This window comes from Cetorhinus maximus, chromosome 10, assembly GCF_964194155.1.
Source record: "Cetorhinus maximus chromosome 10, sCetMax3.hap1.1, whole genome shotgun sequence".
NCBI classification, from domain to species: domain Eukaryota; kingdom Metazoa; phylum Chordata; class Chondrichthyes; order Lamniformes; family Cetorhinidae; genus Cetorhinus; species Cetorhinus maximus.
The window spans coordinates 84,817,283-84,841,205 of NC_135888.1; the positions used below are offsets into that span (position 1 = coordinate 84,817,283).

General features: G+C 38.9%; 1 protein-coding gene across 3 annotated transcripts in view; it reads left to right on the forward strand.

Annotated features, from left to right (window-relative positions):
- Positions 1–16,109, forward strand: part of csnk1a1 (casein kinase 1, alpha 1) — a 55,664-nt gene extending 39,555 nt beyond the window's left edge. For 2 of the 3 annotated variants that reach the window (XM_078550733.1, XM_078550735.1), the window contains 5 exons: positions 836–914; positions 4,201–4,275; positions 4,635–4,741; positions 6,562–6,710; positions 14,628–16,109. In XM_078550733.1, coding sequence (XP_078406859.1) covers positions 836–914; positions 4,201–4,275; positions 4,635–4,741; positions 6,562–6,710; positions 14,628–14,635 — 418 coding nt within the window. In that variant the 3' untranslated portion in view covers positions 14,636–16,109. Of the gene's footprint in view, positions 1–835; positions 915–4,200; positions 4,276–4,634; positions 4,742–6,561; positions 6,716–14,627 lie in introns of those variants that run through there. The other variant, XM_078550734.1, reaches the window with a different exon arrangement.
- The last annotated feature ends 7,814 nt before the right edge of the window (positions 16,110–23,923 follow it).

Sequence of the window (23,923 nt, forward strand, 5' to 3'; positions counted from 1 at the left end):
GGGGTGGTGTTCCCATGTATCTGCTGCCTTTGTCCTTTTTAGATGGTAGTGGACATGGGTTTGGAAGGTGCTGTCTAAGGAGCCTTGGTGAGTTTTTGCAGTGCATCTTGTAGATGGTACACAGTGCCATTGTTCATCGGTGGTGAAGGGAGTGAATGTTTATGGAAGGGGTGACAATCAAGCAGGCTGCTTTCTCCTGGGTGATGTCCTGCTTCTTGAGTGTTGTTGGAGCTACACTCATCCAGGCAAGTGGAGAGTATTCCATCACACTGCAGACTTGTTATTTGTAGATGGTGGACAGGCTTTGGGGATTCAGGCAGTGTTATTTGCTGCAGGATTCCAAGCCTCTGACCTGCTCTTGCAGCCACAGTATTTATATGGCTAGTCCAGTTCAGTTTCTGGTCAATGGTGACCCCATGATGTTGATGGTGGGGGATTCAGTGATGGTAATGCCACTGAATGTCAAGGGGCAATGGTTAGATTCTCTTGTTAGAGGTGGTCATTGTCTGGCACTTGTGTGGCAAGCCCGAGCCTGGATATTGTCCATATTATGTTTTCTATTGATGGTTGGACCTGCTCCTGTGATGTTGGTTGTGAAATGTCAGCTGATATTAACTTGTTCTCCCTGGATTGGGTATCACTGGGTCAGGATCCAAGCTGGGCTGCACTACTATAAATTGTTGAGGCAAAAGAATGGAGGTTGCTGTATGGTATTTCAGCTGTTGTTGACATTATTGAGGACAGATTCAGGTACTTTCAAGGTGAAGTGGTTAAGTATTGGCCTGTTTGTTTTGCAACTTCCTAAGAAATTTAACTTCATCTTTTTTTCCGCCAGTCGTCGTGATGATATGGAATCTCTAGGATACGTACTGATGTACTTCAACAGAACAAGCCTTCCTTGGCAAGGACTGAAGGTAAATCCAGAGGAGACTTTGGAAATAATTCAGTAGCACCATAGCTCTGCCTTAATGTTATTGCATAGTTGGAATTATTTGGATCTGATCTTTGTAATCAATTCTTCAGTAAAATTGCAGTATTTTCAGTCAGTGGCTGAAGAAATTAGCATAAAAATTAGGAACAGGGGTGGACCATATGGCCCCTTGAGCCTGGTGCTCTTCAATATGATTATGGCTGATCTTCAGCCTCCACTCCACTTTCCTGTCTGCTCCCTACATCCCTAGATTCCCCGAGACCGAAGACCCCTCTCTCCGCCTTAAATGATGTAGAATCCACAACCCTCTGGATAGAGAATTGTAAAGATTCGCAGCGCTTTGAATAAATAAATTTCTCCTTATATCAGCCTAAATGATAGACCCCTTATCCGGAGATTGTAGCCCATGCTCTGGTGCAGCCCCTCAATGTCTACCATATCAAGCTCCCTAGTATCTTGTATGTTTCAATGAGATCAGCTCTCATTCTTCTTACTGCCAGAGAGTATAGCCCAACATACTCAACTTCTCACCATAGGACAATCCTGTCATCCCAGAAACCAATGTAGTGATCCTTTGTTAGCAAGCCAATAAGGCAAAAATATCTTTTAGATATGAAACCAAAACCCCACACAGTACTCCAGGCATGGTCTCGCCAAAGCTCTATACAATCGTAGCAAGGCTTTCTTGTTCTTGTACTCCAATTCATTTAAAATAATATACTTGGAAATAAATTAATTCTGCATCTTTGAAGAAAATCTGCTATGCCGATTTGGGGGAGGAACCTTGGATAGACTTTGCATACCCTACACATTTTTATTGCAACATTCTGAATGCATCGGGCTTATTATGAATTATAAAGGAGAAAAAAATCTCACGGGTGTAAACATATTTTTTTTAGGAATCCGTTTTATTTGGCTTACTGCCAGTAAGGCAGCAAATCCTTGACACTTGCTGTAGATCAAGTCTGCAGAAAGATGCTTCTCGGTTGTTGCATATGGAGTATTTACCAATCAGCAAGTAACGAGCAGGGTACCAACATCTTTGAAAGCATTATGAAATATTGACCAGGTCCAGATGTGAGCTACCCACGAGGCCTACAACCTGTCTTCATGAGATTTCATTTCCTCCAGCCTTAACTAATGATCCACCAAGACGCATTACCTACCTTCACCCCCACTATTTCTTTTCCAATTCAGTTGTTGCTCTGTCTTTCTATGCACCTCCGTACAATATGGAACTGGAATGCCATGTGCATTTGATGAATACCAAAACTATCTTGCCTTGTTTAAGCATAAGTAAATACAGCCTGCCCTAGGACAAATTGTTTTTTACATTTTAAATGCAAGAAAGTTGCTTGATTTTTTTCCAATATCAGTAAGTTTAAGGGAAGGTAAAAGACGTGGCCTGCAATTTAACTATTTAGATAAAAGCTACATTTGTATGATTAAAGCATTTATAATTTAAGGAAACCCATATGTAAACATTTCGTTCTGCAGGGTTTAAACAAACCAATTGAATTATGCAGCCCTTTTCAAAAAAGACATTTTTACTGCTGATTAAATTTAAAATACTGACATATTTTACAGTAGCACATTATATCCATCCGCGTTTAAAGTGTTTAATTGAAATGTCGGTCTCAGTGGAAAAAGTAGTTGCAGTAGCTGGAATTTCCTATTTCTGCTCATGGAATATGTTGCTCTCAAGCATGTGACATAACATTTCTGTAAATGGTGCTTGCTTTTTTATTTTATAATCATAATTATGAATCTTTGTTGTAAGCTCCTATCACATGACAAACCTCAACATTTTTATTATTGCAAGTACTATTGCAGCTGGATACAAAATGATTCTAGCAATCGTTTGAATCAGGCAGTGATGGATTAATGTTCCACTATCACTATACCAAAAGCCATTCACGTATTTTGAAGTCGCCATTGCTTGTTTAGTAAAGTCGTTGATAGCGTCCATACAACTACTGTCTGCTTTCTGCTCCTGTTTATTTCCTTTAACTTCTGTCTAACAGAAATTGGTAGTGTGCATTTTGAATTATTTTTAATCTTGTCCATTCAACTTGTGAAAACACCCTCATTTGTACAAAGTTTTTGTTTATTTAAACAAAACATGTTCCTCCCTCGATTTTTCTCCCTTCCCTCTACCCATTCAAACGTAGTACCACTGTTCCGCTGTCCTAGATCAACTAATGGCACAGGCCAAAGATTAAATTGGATACTTGGTGTTCTGTACAGCCCAGTACTACACTAGATGATTACCTTTCTGTTGAAAATTTAAAAGATTCCAGAATGTTTGACAGTATATGGTCAGCATTAAATGCATACAAGAAACTTCATAAGGTTTGAGCTAGCTTTGGACGGTTGTTGGCTCAGTAATGGAAGCACTTTGTATTTTTGCACCGGATTTTAACTTCTTACGTGAGCTGATGAGGATGAAATTTGTTTTAACCCCTTCACTAACTGCTTTTTAAGTTGCTACTCAAGATAATTGCTATTCCATTTAGCTTTTTTTTTTGACGGCATCTATCTATCTTGTGGTTATGGTACTCATTTGAGGGCAAGGCAAGATGGCTGCTTGACCAACATTTGGGTGGTGAACTGGAGGGTTGTTTTTTTTTTCCCTCTGTCTCCCGAACCTAGAGGTACTGATGCCAATTTGTAGCACCTTGTTTATTGCCTTGTCCAAGATTAAAATTCACATCAGTAACCAAAATTAGGATCTTCAGCTTTGTGTGTCTTAGCACTCAGGGTCAAAGGTGAGTCAGTTTGCAATTTAGAAATATTTGCTTTGCCCCAGTCTTCCTTCACGGTTCCTACTTTCTGAAAATGTAGCTCATCGATCTTCAGATGAAGGTTAGAAGTGCTCAATTTTGTATTTCTATCACCAATTTTGACTGTAAATTTCTTCACATAGTAGTACTGTCTTTTTTTCAAATAAGGATCTTCCCTTAAAGTGAGAATGCAACAAAAGCTTAAATGTATGCAAGCTGTGACCAAGCCTAAATGATTGAAATTAGTATTAGTGGGCAGGCCTGACTTGTTTGGTATATAAATGCAGCATTTGAATTTTTTAAAGTAAATTTTGCTCTTCACATCATAACTATTCTTTAAGCCTGATTGACCTTCAGAACTAACCAACAGGTGTTTTTCTACTTGAGGTGTTATAAGTTGCTTAAAATGTTTAATGCTTGATTTCTTAAACTTTCTGTTCAATTCCTATGTACACTTTGAACCATTCTGAAATATTTATTCCACAGGCAGCCACAAAGAAGCAGAAATATGAGAAGATTAGTGAGAAGAAGATGTCCACACCAGTTGAGGTTTTGTGTAAGGTATGTTTTGTTTTTAAGTTATTGAATCTGGTATTAACATTTTCTTTTAAAATGTTGATTATGCTTAATTGCTTTTTTAAATCTTCAACTGGGTACTTTAATTAAGATCAACTGGCATTTTGAGTGGTGGTGATCCTGGAGATAGAGGATTGAAATGTTAACAGATCTTCCAGGCTTGTACTGTCTAAGCAACTTGCTGTGTGAAATGCCTACAGGACATGGTGCTGGCAAAGAAAGATGGTGTGGAAAATTTAAATTTGTTGAACTTGTTTTTAAAAAGGGGATTCTGATCCTTTCCTGTTAAGTAGAGAAATGTCATGTGAATAGAAAGTTAACACTTTTTTTCATCTCTATATTAGGGGTTCCCTGCTGAGTTTGCAATGTACCTGAACTACTGTCGTGGACTACGTTTTGAAGAAGCACCAGATTACATGTATCTTCGACAGCTTTTCCGCATTCTTTTCAGGTGAACTTGTGAAGCCACAGTGCATTTTTTGGATATATCATAATAAAATGGAGGATTTGGGAAGTGACCAAAAGATTGCTTTTGTATCTTGCTACTACAATTTGTCTTAAATGTTTATTTGGGCGCATTATTGCCTCATTTTCCACATGTTGCAAAGAACTGTAGTTAGAATCATAAAATCATGCAGTAAAGGAGGATGCCACTTAGCCCATCACGGTGGTGAAAGCACTATCCTATTAACCTCCCATCACTGCTATTTTACTATAGCCCTGAAAATCTGTCCCCTTCAACTATTTATTCAATTCCATTTGAAGGCTGCTGCCTAACCTGTTCATCACTCTTTCAAGCAGTGCATTTCAGATCACAACTCTCAGCGTATTTCTTTTCCCTCATTGCTTCTGGTTCTTTGCCATTTACCTTGCATCTGTGTCCTCTGGTTACTAGCTGTTTTGTCACTGGAAACAGTTTTTCCTTATTTATTGTATCAAAAGCATTATTCTGAGCATCTGTCAAATCTCCTCTTAGCCTCTCTGATCTAAGAAGACCAACCCCAGCTCTCCATGTAACTGAAGCTCCTCATCCTTTGTTCTATTGTAGTGAATCGTTCTGCACCCTCTAAGGTCTTTTCATCCTTTCTAAATGGAAATTGGCCAGAATAGTCCAGCTGGAGACTAACCAGTGTTTTATGAAGGTTTGGCATGTCTATCTAGCTTTTTGTTTTAAAGGCCAAAGATCTTGTTTATTTTTTAAACAGCCTTAACTTGTGCTCCCACCTTTTAAAATTTGTGTGCATACACCCTAGATCTCTGATCTTGCTCTCCATTTACAATTGCACCATTTCGTTTGAATTGCCTCTTCCCCATTCTTCCTACCAAAATGTATCACATCACAATTCTCTGCATTAAGCTCCACCTGCCATAATTCTGCCTATCTGTCCTCCTGAAGCCTCTTACTACCCTCAGTGTTTACTAAATTTGACTTTCGTGTCATTCACATTTGGAAATTGTGCCCTTTTATACCCAAGCCCAGACTATTAATGTATCAAATAGAGCAGTGGTTCTGATATTGACCCTTTGGGAGCATCATTGCATACCTCCCTCCACTCTAAAAGAATAATTGACGATTGTTCTCTGCTTTCCTTAACCAATTTTGTATGCACCCAACCAATCTCCCTTTAATCCCATGGGCTTCAATATTTCCAACAAGCCTATTATGTGGCACTCTATCAAACATCTTTTGACAGTCCATGTACACAATATCAACTGCATTACCCTAATTGACCCCCTCCTTTACTTCATAGAGTTCAAAGAAGTTACACAGATGTGATTTATCTTCAAATCCATGATGGGCATTTGTTTATTAACTGTACCTTTCCAAGTGATAGCTTTGCCCCCAAGTTCTTGTTTCAAATGCCATTTGCATTCGGCTGACTGTCCTGTAGTTGCTGGGTTCATCTCCTCCCCTTTGAACAGGGTGTAACATTTGCAATGCTTCAGTCCTCTGGCACCACTTGATATTTAATGAGGATTGAAAGGTTATGGCCTGAAATACTTCAGTTTCCTCCTTCTGTAAGTGACTTAGGATGCATTCCAACCAAGGTGACTTTTCTACTTAGGTACTTAAAAGGCAGGCAAGTACACACTTTTATTTTTAACCCCTCAGATATCTCCAATTTCACATCCTTTACCATGACATCGGCAGCATCCTCTTTCTTGAAAGTAAAATAGTGTCCCAGAAAAAAATTGCTGGCAGAATTCTCAACATTTTTTGGTTTAGTCCGAAAGTATTTAATATATGCTATTTTTTTTTTCTTTCTTTAGAACTTTAAATCATCAGTATGACTATACCTTTGACTGGACAATGTTGAAGCAAAAGGCAGCACAACAGGCAGCTTCGTCTAGTGGGCAAGGGCAGCAGGCCCAAACCCCAACAGGCAAGCAAACTGAGAAGTCCAAGAGCAACATGAAAGGTTAGAAGCCACATGATTTTTGAAAAATATAACCGCAAATTTTCAAGCAATGCAGATAGTTGGTGACATACATATTTTAGTATTAAATCAAGCAGGTATTCAACTAAATTATCTTGTACATTGTTGTTTGAAGAAGGAGGATAATGGCTAATTTAACTTTAGTACCTTGTATGAAATCCCTTCTCTAAATTGTTACATTAAACTTGATATTTGATTCAACTCTTCTGGACTTAGACCAGATATTTATATATCTAAACATATCTTCAGAGGGAAAAACACTTTATTCCACCTCAACTTGATGGTAATGAAGGAAATAGAAAACAAATGATTGAGGTTAAGGTAGTAACAGCACCTTTTAAAAAGATAGAACAGACAAGAAAAAAGGAATGAAAGTAAGCGCAAGAAACTTATTTTAGCTTTACCACAGTATTAATCATGATCCAAAAAGTTGAACAGTGTTTTCCATTGTTGTACTGGAGCTAAAGATCACATCAATTGTCATTTTTTCCATTTAAAGCAGTGGGACAGTGTTTAGAGAGGTAATTGTATTGGAATCTGTTTCAAAATAGAATACTTTTTCTGTTTGGAAATGTTTTTCTCTCTAGAATTTGGTTACTATAGTACTCAGTGTCATAGTGGTCCATAAGCTGCAAAGCTGAATGCATTTTGAGTGCTTTGCTTACTAACTTGGATTTGTATCCAAGAGGACAGCAGTGTGTTTTCTAAGTATCACTTTTTTTTCCAAAATTCTAGGATAATGGATGTTGACACCTCAATGCAACATAATGACTGGAAGTGAACGCTATTGAGTTGTTAAAAGGATGATGCTAAGGCATTGCTCAGTAAACCTATTTATAAGTAACAGCCTTATCGTGAACTGGGGATACAGATAATTTGCATAAGAGAATTTCATTTTGTCTTTTTTGATCAAGCATATCAGCAGCCATTTCAAACCAATAAAGAAAAAAGTGAAGTGTTGGTTTCTTGGCTATCCTGCGGTGTTTTAACTGTCTAAAATGTTAATTTGCTTCTGAGGTAGTAAACAAGCAATTTGTAAAATCCAAGATAAGAAACCCACCTGAAACTGAAAAATTACAACTGGACTTGAAAAAACCCTGCTTTTCTCTAATGAGATGCATGCTGTTGCGTTGAAAATCATTTCCTACCAAATGTTGGTGTTACTCAGATCAGGGCTTCAAAACCATAATTGAAATAAAAAATCAACCAAGCACCAATGAACCTCAGTGCATTTGGTGAGCTTAAAGACTGGGCACATAGCTCATTTAGCCTTGAAGGATTGGTTATGAAAGGCCCCAACAATGTTGTCCTAGTTGTGCAGCCAGTGTACCTGGTGAACTGCACTCTTTTTGGCAATATATTCTCAACACTTAATTTCCTAGTGACCTGAGGACTGCTCGTATGCAGAAAAGGAACCACCCAGGTCAGACATGCCAGGAGTATTCTAGCTTTAAGGTCCCTCCACAAGAGACACACCTAGAACTGGACCATTAATTTTTAACCCAGATATCACAAAATTCTCAAGGAAACATTGCTCCAAGGCAATTTCTGTTTGCACAATAAAGGACTTGAGAATTGCATTTTTTTCCCATTTTACAAATTGTTTATGAACACAGAAACAAATTGACATTTTGGAGACAGTTAAAACATTGCAGGATAGCTAAGAAACCATCATTTCACTTTCTTTATTGGTTTAGAATAGTTAAATTTGTTTAAGAAAAAGGCAGAATGGAATTCTCTTTCGCAAATTATATGTATCCCCAGGTAACCATAAGATTCAGAAGCTTGGGTAGGGGTAGAATGGGTTGGTAGCTACCTCAAGCCAAAAGTCAGAGTGCAACAGTCAAGTGCAGGTCATTAATGACCAGCTTGCTCAGGTAAGACGACTTATAATTGTGGATATCGGATAGACATCCACAGATTTTCATTTGCTGCTTACTTGACAAGAGGTATTTGCAAAAAAAACTTGGTTGGCCAATTTTTTTATCCATAAGACGATCTATAGTTTGCATAACCTATAGTTCATGCTGCAAAATTATGGCAGCAAGTATCTAAAGATCCAGAAATCTATCGAAGAAAGCACTGTTACTGGATAGTTTCATGCAATATTTTCTGTAACCCTGGCTTTGACAGATATTACAAAGATTAATCATAGAATGAGACATTAAAGAAGGAGGCCATTAATTTATAGGCGCTGCTTTCAAGGTCACAGCCTCTCGACTTGTGTGTTTTTTCGTCAGCTCTGGTTCTTTTGCTAATTACCTTAAATCTGTGCCCTTTGTTTTCAGTGGCAGAAGGTTGGAAATTGATGCCTCATATTTACTTTATGAAAACCCTTCATCATTCTAAGCGCCTGAATCAAAGTTCCCCTTAACCTTCTCTGCTTCAAGTACAACCTTGGCTTCTTCTCCACATAATTGTCTTTCATCCCGGGTACTATTCCAGCGAATCTCCTTTGCGTGCTATCCAAGGCCTTGACATCCTGAAGTGTGGTGCCTAGGGTTGGTCACAACTAGGCCTTTTTAATGGGCTTGTCAGTCTCAGAAATTTAGAGAGGCCATTTGGACCATCATGTCTGAGCTAGCCAGCGTAATCCCACTTCCAACTTCTGGTCCGAAGCCTTGTAGGTTACAGCACTTCAAGTGCATATTCAAGTACTTTTTAAATGTGATTAGGGTTTCTGCCACTGCCACCCTTCCAAGCCATGGGCTCTGGACCCCACCTTTCTTTCTCTTCAGCTCCCCTTTAATTCTTATGCTAATTACTTGACACCTATGCCCTTTGATCATTGACCTTTTTTCTAGGGTAAATTATAAGCAGTATAACTATTTATATAACTCTGGCATAAGCTCCTTGCTCTTATGTTCTATGCCTCATCTAATAGAGGAAAGTGTTCCATATTCCTCCTTGACCACCTTATCTGCCTGCTACCTTCAATGACCTATTGACATGCACACCAAGGTCCCTCTGCTCCTCTATGCTTTTAAGTGCCATATAATTTCTTATGCATTCCTTATCTTGCTTGCTCTCCCCAATACCACATACTCCTCCAAATTGAATTCCATTTGCCAATTTTCTGCCCACCTGAGCAGTCCATTGGCATCTTTCTACAGTTTACATTCTAAATGATTCGTATACACCATGAAAAGCAACAGACATAGTACTGAGCCCTGCAAAATCCCACTGCAATTGGCCTTTTGGTCACGTAAACACCCATGGACCCTTCACTCCTGCCACTGAGCCAATTTTGGATCCAACTTTCCACTTTTCCTTAGATACTATGGGCTTCTACTTCTCTGACCAGTCTGCCTGTGGAACCTTGCCCAAGAGGTTGCTGAAATCTATAGTGTCTACATCGTGTACTACTGTCATTCCTTCTTACCACCTCAAAACATTCAATCAATTTAGTAAAACACAGCCTTCCCTTATCAAATCCATGCTGATTGACCTTGACTTATGTCTTTCTTATTAATGCTGCCCTCAATTTTTTTCCACTAATTTGTCTACCACTGAGGTAGGGCTGACTTTTTTTATTCAGTCACGGGACATGGGCTTCACTAGCTGGGCCAGCATTTATTGCCCATCCCTAGTTGCCCTTGAGAAGGTGGTAGTGAGCTGCTTTCTTGAATTGCTGCAGTCCCTATTGTGTAGGTATACCCATAATGCTGTTCGGAAAGGAGTTCCAGGATTTTGACCCAGTGACAGTGAACGAATGGTGACATATTTCCAAGTTAGGATGGTGAGTGACTTGGAGGGGAACTTCCAGATGGTGGTGTTCCCATCTATCTGCTGCCCTTGTCCTTCTAGATGGTGCTGGTCACGGGTTTGGAAGGTGCTGCCAAAGGAGCCTTGGTGAATTCCTGTAATTACTTGGTCTATCCCTTTGTACTGTTTTTGCAAAGGGGGGAAAGTGTTAGGAGTCTTCCAAGCCTCTGACACCATGCCTGCAGCTAGAGACGATTGGAAAATAATAGTTGGAGCGCCCATTATTTTGTTCCTTGCTTCTCATAACAGCTGAGATGCATTTCACCTGAACCTGGTGATTTATCTATTATAAAATACAAACCTCTTAATTTTTCTCCCCTCAGTATGTTTATCTTATCAAGTATTTTGCACTTACTGCAACTACAGTGTGTACATCATTCCTCCTCCTCCCCCTCCCCATGAAGATAAGCGCAAAGTGAACACTAAGAGCCATGCTTCGCTCCACACACAGTTCGCCATGTTGGCCTCAAAAAGCCCCTACTTTTCCTATGGTTATCCTCTTTTTATGCATTTATAAGACATCCTTTGGCTTTCCTTGACTTCACTTGCCAATATTTTTTCATTCCCTCTCTTTAAGCTTCTAATTTCCTTTTTTAATTTCAACCTTACCCTATCTATACTCCGTTAGGCTTTCTGTGACACTAAACTCTCAATAGTTGACATAAGCTTTCATTTTTTTGGCCATTTTTCTGCCCTGTATGCTCCTTGACATCCATGGGGCTCTAAATTTGGGATTTGCACTCCCTTTTTCTTTGTAGGAGCATATTTATTCTGAACCCTCTCTATCTCCTCCTTGAATGCCTCCACAGTCTACCTTTGTTAAATCATACCTCTGCTTAGTAAATTTTGCCTTTACCCAATGTAAGACTGTGACTCCTGGCTTATCTTTTCTTTTTCCGTAACTACGCTTAAGTTTAGCTGAATTATCATCACTACCACCAAAGTGCTCTCCCACTGATTCCTTTTCCATCTGCTCAGCTTCATTTCCTAAACCTAAATCCAGAACTGCCCCTTGTATTGTTGACTTGCTACATACCTAGCTTTAAAAAAAAAGAGTTGAATGCATCCCAGTTGAAACCCCCTACTATTACTGCCATATATTATTTTTGCATTTCTCCAGAGTTTGCCAACATACTTGCTCTTATATCTCCTCTTGGCTAGGGATCTGTAGAACACTCCCAGCAGTGTTGACCCTTCTAGCATCTCATCTCTCCTCACAGCTGTGATTGTTCTTTTAACAAACATTATGACCAGTCCCTCCCTCCCTGCTCCAGTTGCCTACAAACCCTATAACCAGGAATGTTGAGCTACCATTCCTGCCCTCCTTTAAGTCTGTTTCGGTAATAGCTGTCACTTAGTTACAAGTGTCTACCTGTGCCCTCAACTCATCTGCCTTGTTCACTAGGCTCCTTGCAGTGACACATATACCACCAGAAGCAATCCCGGCTACCTAGCTCCCGAAAAGCTATGTTCAAGATCTCATCCCTCTTTCTGCCTGTGATACTGATAGGAACCTTCATCTCTGGCCATTCACCCTTCCCACGCCCCTTCCCCCACTACCCAGAATGTTCTGAAGCCATTCGGTGACATCCTTCACCCTGAAGTTAAAGAGGCAACACAGCATTCTGGAGTCATTTCTGCAGCTATTGAATTGAATTCTATTGAATCCCGTATTACTGTTGCTTTTCTGCTCTTCATTTCTCACGTGACCCACTACCACAACCACCCACTGTACAGCCGAGCCAGTGAAGGAAACAGTACTGAATACTGGTTAAAGAGCAAAAGGCTCTCTGGACTCCTGCACTACCTACCTGTTTCTCCTTAACTGTTTAGTAGTCATCCAATTCCTATTTGCCTGCTCGCTCCTAAGCTGCAGGTTGACTACCTCCTGAAATATGTATTCACATGGTTCTTAGCCTTGTGGATGTGCTGCATTGATGCCAGCTGCTCAAGCTCTGAAACCTGGAACTCGGGTTCTTCCAGCTGACAGCAGTTCTTGTACATGTATGTGATTGCCTGTCTTGGGACATTAGAAGTGTCCTGGAGTTACCATATAGCACAAGATGTTCACTCAACAGAACTGCGGTGCTTTGCCATGCCTGTATTTGACTGAAACCATTGTTTTTGGCCCTCGCTCTGATCCCTAGCTACTGACTTCAGCCCTCCCCTGGCAACAGTCTGAGATTAAGCCAGTTTGTTCGCAACATTTTGTGTCACGTTTGATGCTGGGATGAGCTTCCAACCTTTTATTTGTGCCATTGCTAAGTCTGCCTGTTTTTTAAAAAATTTGTTCATGAGATGTGGGCGTCATTGGCTAGTCTAGCATTTATTGCCCATCCCTAATCGTCCTTGTTCAGAGGGCTTTTTTTTTTTTAGTCAACCACATTGCTGTGGGTTTGGAGTCATATGTAGGCCAGACTAGGTAAGGACAGCAGATTTTCTACAGTAAAGGACATTAGTGAACCAGATGGGCTTTCACAACAATTGGCAATGGTTTAGTGGTCATCATCAATTATTATTACACAGTCTACCGTGGTGGGATTCGAACCTGGGTCCCCAGAGCATTACCCTGGGCCTCTGGAATACTAGTCCATTGACAATACCACTATGCCACCACCTCCTCATAAATTTCCACCTCTCTAATGTCTCCCCACTTAGCCCTTGTCTCTGCTCAGCTGCTGAAACACTCATTCACATCTTCATTACTTCTAGACTTGACTATTCCAACAGTCCTGGCTGGTCTCCCATATTCTGTGCTCTGTAAGCTTGAGGCCATCCAAAACTCTGCTGCCAGTATCTTAACTTGTAGCAAGCCCTGTTCCCCTATCACCCCTGTGCGCTCTGACTTACGTTGGACCCTGGTCAAACAGCTATACAATCATCCCCACCAGACCCACAACCCTCCAAAATATCTGCTCTCTAATTCTGGCCTCTTGTGCATCCCCGATTTTAATCGCTCCACCCTTGGTGGCTACACCGTCAGTTGCCTAGGCCTCAAACTCTGGACTACCCTTCCTATACCTCTGTGCTCCCCTACCTTACTTTCTTCCTTTAAGGCACTTCATAAAACCTACTACTTTGGCCAAGCTTTTGGTTACCTGACCTAATGCCTCCTATGGTTCTTTGTCATACTTGTTTTAAAATACATCTGTGAGGCCCCTTGAAATGTTCTGTTGCATTAAAGCTGCTAATAAATATGTTGCTGTCGCATATAATCTTACCAGAAATAAACTTCTCAAGACTTCTAATCTCAAAGAAAAACATTCTCTGGCTACTCAGAAATCCTCTTTCCGTTACACTGACTTTGCGTTAGGTGTTTGTTCCTCTCTCTAATGTCTGCATTCCCTTCTTAGCCTGTATTTATTTGTTCCCTAATGAATTGCTTGAAAGAGACTTGGTACACTTCATATGAATGTTGTGCAAAGTAATCTTGCTGACTTTTTCCATGGGCAGAATATTGCCATCGGCATGCAGGGTTGGGCCTGACACACCGACCTGTAAAATGACGCGAGTTGACATCGGGCATGCGCCCCGAAACCATCACGTGTCAATTCAATATTGCGTTCGGCGGGCGTGTGCTGGGGGCAGCTGCACACCCGCCGAACTGTCGACAGGCTATTAAGAAAGCAATTTACCCTATTAAGGTTGGCGGGCAGGTGAAGAGCCCCAGCAGCCTTCGTGTTTTTTAGGAAATCTCATCCACACTGTCACATGAGGGGGCATGTTTAAATAATTTTTTACTTTATTTTTTAAAAACATTTATTATCCACTTAATCTCCCTGAGGCAGCTCTGTACCTCAAGGAGATTGTTGCACTCGCGAAAGGGCGAGTCCTGACTGTCCCTCCTCCCGCCCGCACAGGTAGTGCTGAACGCTACCGGCCACGCATTACACTGGGCAGGCCTTAATTGGCCCACCCGCGTAAAATGGTGCACAGGCAGTGATCAGCTCTGCTCCCACCCCGCTCGCCAGCCATAGCTAAGATTCTACCCCTTAAGTGTGTTGAGAAGTTGAACCATACAGTCAATATATAGAAACATTTTTAATGCTGAAATGTATCTGCAATCAAAGAATTCATGCAGGTGAGTGATGTATGCAGCACATTAAATAACTTTAATCCTTTTATTTTCCTCAGGTTTCTGATCTTGAGGTTGAAACGAAGGAGCAAAGCAGCATGTGAGAGCAGGTTGCCTTTTGTCACTCCCCTTCTGATTTTTGTTTCACATGTACATGCCGTTCAGTGGACAACCATTTAACTGATGAATTAAACTCTACTGGATACAGCAGACTCTGGGAAGAGCATATAAAAACTGTACCTGCAACTGTAGCAGCCTTTAATCAAACTAATTCCTGGAAAAGCGCAATTTCATCTTTCAAAATAGAGCAACTGAAGCAGACTTGCTGGTGTTCAGTTTTCTTTATTCAATAAATGGGATGTAAGAAAGTGGTTGATACATGGAGAGAAAATTAACATTGTGCATTTGCCAATTTTTTTTCTTTTTTTGTTTCTGCACTGCTTGGAAGTTAAAGGATGTTTCTTAAGTGGCACATGGAAGCTGTTTCGTAAGCAGTCTCTGAATTTCAGCCCAAACTTGTACTTGAAAAGTGCACTGCATTACTTATCTTTTCCCTTGTATTGTGTTCCAAATTTCCTGTTGTTTAATGGAAAATGGTAAATATCTTAAGGCTGGGATTTCTCTATTAAAGCACCTGCAACCAGTAGTAAACTGATAGCAACCAAAGAATCCATGTTTTCTGTTGGAAGGACTCTGCCTGCTGTCTTATGCTAGATTGGCATCTATTGTGAAGAAATGACAAAAGTAGTGACTACTAGATAAATCTAGAACTCTGCATTAAGTATATTGTACTTGGTTAAAAGAAAAGCTTAGTCATCGCAAGCTTAGCTAACAACTTAAGACTGACCTTGTATGTAAATTGCTTAGATAGCATTGTAATCACTGTATACATCTACTCTGACCTGAGATTTACGGTGTTTTTGGACGTCAGCTTTTTGTTTACATGTTAATTGAATAAGAAAACACAGTTCTTGTAAAAGAATAGGGTTATTTTATATTGCTGTGCTGAATTTCCCTGTTTGCAATGCAACTTCCCTCAACTTTCACTTTTTTAAAAAAAAAATCAAACTTTCAAAAGCCAGTTCATTTAAAAATGTTGCATTTCTTCACAGATAGCTTTAGATTTGTAGACGGATGTACCTTTCTCCTTTTTTAATACGGTGGTTATTTTGTAATTTTTTTGGGGCGGCATTAGCTTTGTTCTTGCTGCAGTGAATTGATTGGTTATAGAAAGAATATGTATCCAAGATGGAGCCTCTGCAGCTACTAAGCAAATACCATTGTATATTCAATGGCTGAACTTTGGAGTTTCTTTGAAATTTAAAAAGCGTGTTGGAGGTTTTTTTTTACTTTTCTTTTGATCTTGTAAAATGAATGAAAATTAACTGATGTTTTGCAGTCGAGGTGTACAGTGCAGAAATGGCAACTGTTGCTGGCTGTGATTCTGGCCCAGCTGAAATCTTTAATTGCTGGAAGTACTTTAACAGTGTAATTTATTCCTTTTTAGCATGTAAGAATAAATTAAAAATTACTTGTCGGAACCGCCTGACCAGTCTTAGTTTTTGCCAATTCATGATGCAAGTACTGTCAAAGATGTAATATTCATATTTCTAACAAACTTATGCATATGATCAAATCAATTTGAATTCATTTTGTTTTCTCCATGATTTATCACATGGTATAGTGATCTTATTCCTCCCCTCCCATCGTCCATTAATCTTTGGAGCAGATTTTGGAAGGAAATTATTTGCTTGTCCTTTGTGGAAGAAAGCGTGAGTAATAAATTACTTTCAGAGTTCAGTTATTGGTAGCGTGGAGATCTTTGAGTATGGCTTATCCCTGCTGCCCTGCTTCAGTACACTCTTCAATTAATAACACTAAAGCTAACTGCTTGGTAATGTAATTTCATAACTGGCTTGTGCAATACTCCAGAATCAGCATATCTTAAATGTATCCCCATCTAGTATGAAGTAGCACCCCCTATGTTTTGCAGAGAACAACACTAGGATGTTCCTGCTTGATGACATGATTAGCACAACTTATCAGGGAAGGGTTGACTTTCTCAATGGTGTCTGCTGGCGATAAAATTCGTACTTCTATTGAAATGTTAAAGAAACTTGATGACTATTTTCTACTCAAAAAGGAAGGGTACTGTTAATGGGAAAGTACTCCCCTGAACTTTTCCTTCATTAAACAATGTGACCTATTGGCTCTTATTTTTAAACTGGGCTATTTTAATTTGTATGTTTAAATAGATATAATTTTTGCAATTGTTCTGGATGCACATTCTCATTTTGGAGCCTTGTTTATTTTCAACCCTGACCGAAACTTTTTTAAAATTCAGTTCTTTAAGCTGGGTCTAGTGTAAATATTTGAAAAGCAGTGACTACCTTAAAACATGCCTATTAACTTCTGAGATTTGGCCACAACTGAGTGCCTTATAGAAAATTAAGTGCATGTCTTTAAGTTTCACTGTAGGTTGGCTCTTGGGATCAGTTGGTGTTTGACATTCTAAATACTGATGCAAACTGCTGGAATCATTAGTTACTTCATAGTAGTGAAGAGTATAGAAAGAATTGTAAATCCTATTCAGGCTCACATTCAAAGCCAGAGCAATCTTGCATTTGGTAAGATGCATTTTAATGTAGGTATATTGCTCCGTGCATCTTTCTCCTTCTCTTGCACCCCCATGTTCTACAATAAAAATTTTAAGACAATGCCAAGACATTGAGGGAAAACTGAAAATTGCTAATTGAAGAATTACAAAAAAAATCCTGAGTCCAAGGCCAAGTGGTAGCTAAATAGAGATGCAGTGATTTCTCTTTTTGACAATGCAGTTAATTGTCAAAAATATTGAATATCAAATAGTGATACTGCCAAATAGCAATTTTTCTTATTCCCTGTTGAAAGACTGAGCTAGTGCTTCTTAATCATTTTTTTTTATCTACTCTAGTTAATTTTTATCATTTGTTTTTCAGAATGAGTGCGCAATTGTTGGTTTTGTATATCAAATATCTGTATATACTGGGATATTGTGACATCTAATGGTAAGACAGTGATGTGTTTGCCAATCAGCTTTCAATTTTTGAAGTGTACAGCTGTATTCCTTCTGTTGCATTTATTTGAAAGTCTGAAATAAAATACAAATTTTGAATTAACATGAAAGGAATCAGATATTAACCTGTACGGATTGATTAAAATTGGTGGTGGTCTAGTGAAAATTAACTTGTACCCAAGGACACAATCCAGCTGATCGTGTGATTCTGACAAAACAAAGTTTACCAGATGAATGTTTGAAGAACCCCATGGCTACATGAAAATATGATTAAAGACAATATTGAATTGTTTTCCTAAATGTACTGTTGGTCTTGCTGACAACTCATGCTGGCAGTAGTGAAGTATCTGGTTTATTACTGCCGTGCAAAATGACCATTTGGTAATAATGTTTTTATTTTTCTGGAAATTATGTTGATTGATAGCAGGTCCCAAGCACAAAGTGCTTTAACTTTCCCATTGCATAACTTTACCCTGTAGTTTTTGCCAACTGTATTATGAATAAGATTGAAATTCATGTGAAGAGATTTACATGCATTGTTTGAAGGATGTACCTGCTAATATATTCTGTCTGGTTAAGAATGTAGTGGACATGTTGAAATATTTTAAATGTAGAATCTGTCTCCGTAATCACTGCTGCTTTGACTTTCATCTGCTATTGAACAAAACGTTTGCTCAGATTCTTCTGTGGAAATCTGTAGTTTTTTTTATAAATGGGTTTCTCTTCCTATATCTGCAGTTGTCTGAAAATGATATCAGGATGAGAAATACAAATCCATACTGGAATGAAACTAGATTATAGGAAGCAACTGTCCAGCAAATTAGAAAGATTGTTCACAACAAGTTTTAGCTTTGTGTAACTTCTTAATTACCATCTTCAAGATGCCAGATGGATTTGCTGAAGAAGCAGAATATTGGTTATAATCAGTACTAAATTAAAGGAATTTGTGCAGTATTGGAAGACTTTATCTATCATTCCAACAGTTTTGTGATATTAACTACATAATTACTTAGTTGCTTATGACAATTAATTAAAATTATTGCTGCTAAAGGCATTACATTGTAAAATACAAAAATTCTTAGATTATGCTTTATAAGTTTTGTGTATGATAAATATTTTCTGAGTGACACACAACCTCTTGTGTTACTTCTTGGAAAGACAGAAATTGATAATCACAAAATTGAAAGAAATGTTTAAGAATGCATCTGATTTTTTTTCACCTTGGAGTGTAAAATATATTTTGATAACTTCTACCTATAATTCAGAATGTTTATGAAGAGTGTAGGCTCTCGGACTTGGCTTGACACCTTGAGGATCTACACCATTATTCCACGGGCCTTCAAGGTCATCAGACTACTTCCCATCAGGCATACTTTGCACTGTCTCTCAAGTTACATGCCACGTTTCTCTATACTTTTTTCTATTCATTGACTTGAATGTTACTTTTGATGCTGTATGCTATTTTTTTGTTGTTGTTAGTAGCTGGCATTGTTTCTCAGAAGTTAAAGGCATATCAGGGGTGTCAGTATTTAATGTACTAGGAATGTCCCAGTGTTGAACTATTTTAGTTAGATTTTTGTTAAGTTTTTATCGCATCTTAATAGTTTTGATAATACACCTGCAATTTGTTTTTCTTCATGGTTTTTTTATATGTGGAATTAACAAGTTTTAAATTAAATGCATTTCTACTATTACAGAATTACTCTGTTTGAAAGTTAACACGCAATTCATTAAACCATTTTGGTATTGAAAGCAAAATTATTTTTCATTTTGCAGTCTGGCAAGTCTGGATTTGTCTTCCAACCACTACCTTTTTAATGCAATTTCTTTGGAAGCTACCTGGAACTTATCACATCAAAGGAACCAGTTTGAATATGTTAAATGTTTTTGCGACTTTGAATTGCATAAGATACAGATTGCAACCTACTTTGTGGGTTAAAGGAAGAGCAATCCAAACAACTAAAATTAATGACTATCTCTGTCAGTAGCGATATCTGGATTATGTTTTGTAGCAAGCAAATGCTGATGTCTGAAACATTAATTGACCAAACTATTGCCCTTAACTTTTGGCACTAATGCACCAACACAGTGTTAAACTGTCCAAGGTGAGGAATTGCTCAACTGAAATCCTACTTTGGGGAAAATGGCTATTGTATTTAATGATTTTGAGAAATCGGGAGGGGTTATTTAAAATAAATAACCCTTGTCGAATTCTATTGTTTTACTCAGAGGACCAAGAGGAATCCCTCCAGAATCTTTCACTGGAAGTAAGGCAGACCAAAACTGTGTCATCCTGATGCTGATCCTGGTCTAAATTGCAGGGAGTGGGGTAATTGGAATAACCTGGGTTGGTGGTCAACGCATATGTGTCCATATAATGAAGCCACTTTTCCTAGTCAAAGTAGAAATGGTTGGTAATTGCCACATCAATCACACCTGGAAATGACAGGAATTGATTACGTATTAAGGCAATCTGAGGCATTTGTCTTAATGGACCAGAAAAATTAGAGCAGTGCTACTTGGAGGCTGCCCTGAGAAGGGCAGAAGAGGAAGACCACAAGTTTAAAAATAAACAAGGTAGCACATTATAATGTCTCAGTCCCTTTTGGGGTTGATTACTTTTCTGTTGTACAGTCCTGGGGCTTTTAAGTTTTGAATGAAACTCACCAGTTCTCATCTAGAGTATTTTGTTTGGCCTAATGGTGATGTAAGTGGAGGAATCCTTAAGTAGAGCAAGAACTCTAGACATGACCTTTTGAAATTTGTTCCCTGATCTGGAATATAAGACAGATGTTAAATGGGACAGATACACAACATAACTGGTTTCCAAACCAGATTTCTACCTGGCAGGCAATTAATATGGATCTGATTCAGCACTTTAAGGTCCATGGTTTCTCATGCACAAAACCTGCTGCTAGAAGAGCAGGCAAGAAAGCAGAGGACTTCTGATTAGTTGTTTTCCCAGCAAAACGTAGATTTACTATGGGTCAAGAGCTTTGCTATATTGCAAATGGTCCTCCAAAAATGGAGAGCATGGTGAGCAAAGTGTTCATCCTTGACAAATTATTCACTTAGGACCTAAAGTTGCTTTCTGCCTTTTTTTCATTTTTACAGTTAGTTATTGATTTTTAAAGCAAATTTTTGATGCAGAACAGAATGTTCAGTGAATAATTAGATGTCCGTTGCAGTCATCTCATTGTAGGATTTAATTGATGGATGTGTCAACTTAGGTAAACTGGACGATTTTGCATTTCTTCACAAAACAGAAAAAACAATGGACAGCAAGCAAAAGGCAGAAATGTAATGATAAATGGGAGAATTTTTTCTCACAATTTAAGTAAACTGAAATGTAAGACAATGAATGATATTTTTATAACATTTGGTGTTACAATGAGAAAACATGTTCATGTATTTAACTGCTTTTGAGAAGTTTGATAATACAATCACTTGGTCATAGCTGCATGTATTTGTGCCTGTTAATCTAATCTTATACAAATTGTCTATAAAGTTCTTATGCAACTTTAAACATGAACTTTGGATGTCACAATAGGAAACTAAATGACATGTAAGCACAATCCATACGGTTTAAAAAAAAGACTTGCATTTATATAGCGCGTTTTACGACCGCTGGATGCCTCGAAGCACCGCTGATGAAGTACTTTTTGATATTGATTCACTGTTATAATGTAGGAAAGACAAAAGCTAATTTTGGCTCAGCAAACTCTCAAATAGCAATGTAATAATGACAAGGTAATGTTTATTATTATATGGATTGAGAGATAAATATTGACCAGAGCCGTGGGGTTAACTCCTCTGGTCGTCTTTGAAATATGAGGTCTTTTACATCCACCCAAGCAGGCCAATGGGCCCTTGTTTTAATGTCTCACCTGAGAGACGGTACCTCCGATTAGTGCAATGCCCTCTTAGTACTGCACTGGATTTTCAGCCTTTTTTTTTGTGCACAAGCCCTGGAGTGGGACTTGAACCCAGAACCTTGTGATTCAGAGTCAAGTGGCTACCAACTGATCCACAGCTGATGCACAATAATGCACATAATAATGAAAATTAAGGACAATTGAGAGGGAAGGAGTAAATGAATGGGCACTAAATAGACTCTAATGAAGTGTAATGCATACAAGAAATGGGTGACTTGCAGTTTAAATAATTGATTATATAGAGTAGATTTAAGCACCATTGCACACTTGAAGTTACAAACTAGAATTGAGTCAAAAAGCTCTTCATTCAGTATAAAATCAGTAGCTTTTTTCCATTATTGTATTAGAAACAGCTAACTGTAAAGATCTAATCATTTTGTTAACCATATCAAATATCTTGGAGTCAAATGTATTCACTCAAATGTGTCTTATGAGCGAGTAGCCTTGTATTGCAAGTGAACCATTTATATTCAAGGAACGGGTTGTGTGAGCGCTAACTTGTGACCTTTAGAGTGCTTTGAAATTCCATTTAAATTTATTGAATTTTTGCTGCTTGATCTCTAATCTTATTGAATGCATCTAAAGCTTGCATAGAGCCACAGTTTCTGTGCAACTGGAGTGCGCTGTACTTTCTTATTGAGACAACTGTGTGGAGTTGTGACTGTAAATTAGGAAATCTTTCATTTTCAGAAATCAGTCCTACCTTCAAGAGATATTTTGAATTTCAAAATTACTATTATCAGAAAAATGTACCCTTGTCTGAAGCAAGAATGAATCATGCCCTTGATCACACTATGTGCTGGCCCCATTAGTTCAGTGACTAATTGTATGTTTAAACAAGACAAGATACTTTCAGGGCCCTGACCCAAACTTAAATGATGCAAGTTGTTCATCTGCACAGTTAAGGGAAGAGCTAAACCTCTTTCAAGTGTAACTTCTTTCTTTCATTCATGGGATGTGGATGTCACTGACAAGCCCAGCATTTTTTACCCATCCTTAATTAACATTGAGAAGGATATGGTTAGTTACCTTATTGAACTACTTCATTTGTGCGTCTTGTAGGTATACCCACAGTGTTGGGTAGGAAATCCCAGTATTTTGACCGGATGACTATGAAGGAACAGTGGGTATTTCCAAGCCAGGGTTCTGTGTAGCTTGGAGAGAGCTTGCAGGTGATGCTGTTTCTTTGTTTTTCTAGGTGATAAAGTTGTGTGTTTCGGAGGTGCTATCGAAAAAGCCTTGGCAAACTGCTGCAGTGCATCTTGTCTGGTAGACAGTATAACCACAATGCACCGGTGATGGAGGGAGTGAATGTTTAAGGTGGTGGTTGGGGTACCAATTCATTGTGCTACTTTGTTCTAAATGGTGTTGAGTTTCTTGACTATTATTGGAACTGTGCACATTCAGACAAGTGGAGACTTCCATCTGACACTTGGGAATTTTTTTGTAGGTGGTGGAAAAGCATTGGGGAGTCAGGAGGGGAGGCACTAGCTACAGAATAGACAGCCTCTGACTTGTTACACAGCTGGTCTGGTTAAGTTCCTGGTTAATGGAGACCCCCAGCATGTTGTTGCAGGATTTGGTAATGCTGTTCAATGTCATGGGGAGGCAGTTTTGCTTGGTGAGGAACAAATGTTGCTCGGCACTAATCAGTCCAAGCTTGAATGTTGTCCAGGTCTTGCTCCATGCCGGCATGGTCTGCTTCATTATCTGAGGATTTTCCAATGGAATTGAACACTGCAATTATCAGCAAACATCCCCACTTCTTACCTTGTGATGGAAGGAACATCATTGAAATGGTTGAAGGTGGTTGGGCACCGACGTTGCCCTGAGGAACTCCTGCAGTGATGCCCTGGGGCTGAGATGATTGACCTCCAACAACCACAAGCATCTAGCGAGGTATGACTCCAACCAGTGGAGAGCTTTCCCTCCCCCCCAATTCCCATTGACTTCAATTTTACAAGTGTTCCTTGAGGCCACTCACTGTTGAATGCTGCCTTAATGTCGAGGGCAGTCACTCTCACTTCACTCGGAATTCAGCTCCTTTGACCATTTTTAAACATTTGGTCAAATGCTGCCATGATGTCAAGCTGTGAGGAGGTATGATATACTAAATGAAGCATCAAATGAGGGCATATGAGTTGAGTTCAAATTTTTTTTTAAAAGCAGCCACACTGCTAGAAGTGTACTATCGACCCCCAAATAGTGGAAGGGAGTTAGAAGAGCAAATATGTAGATGGATTTCTGACTGCAAAAACAATAGGGCAGTAATCATTAGGGGCACTTTACCGCTCTACTATCAATTGGAATACAAACAGTGTGAAGGGCACAGAAGGCGCAAAATTCTTGAATTTCATTCGAACTT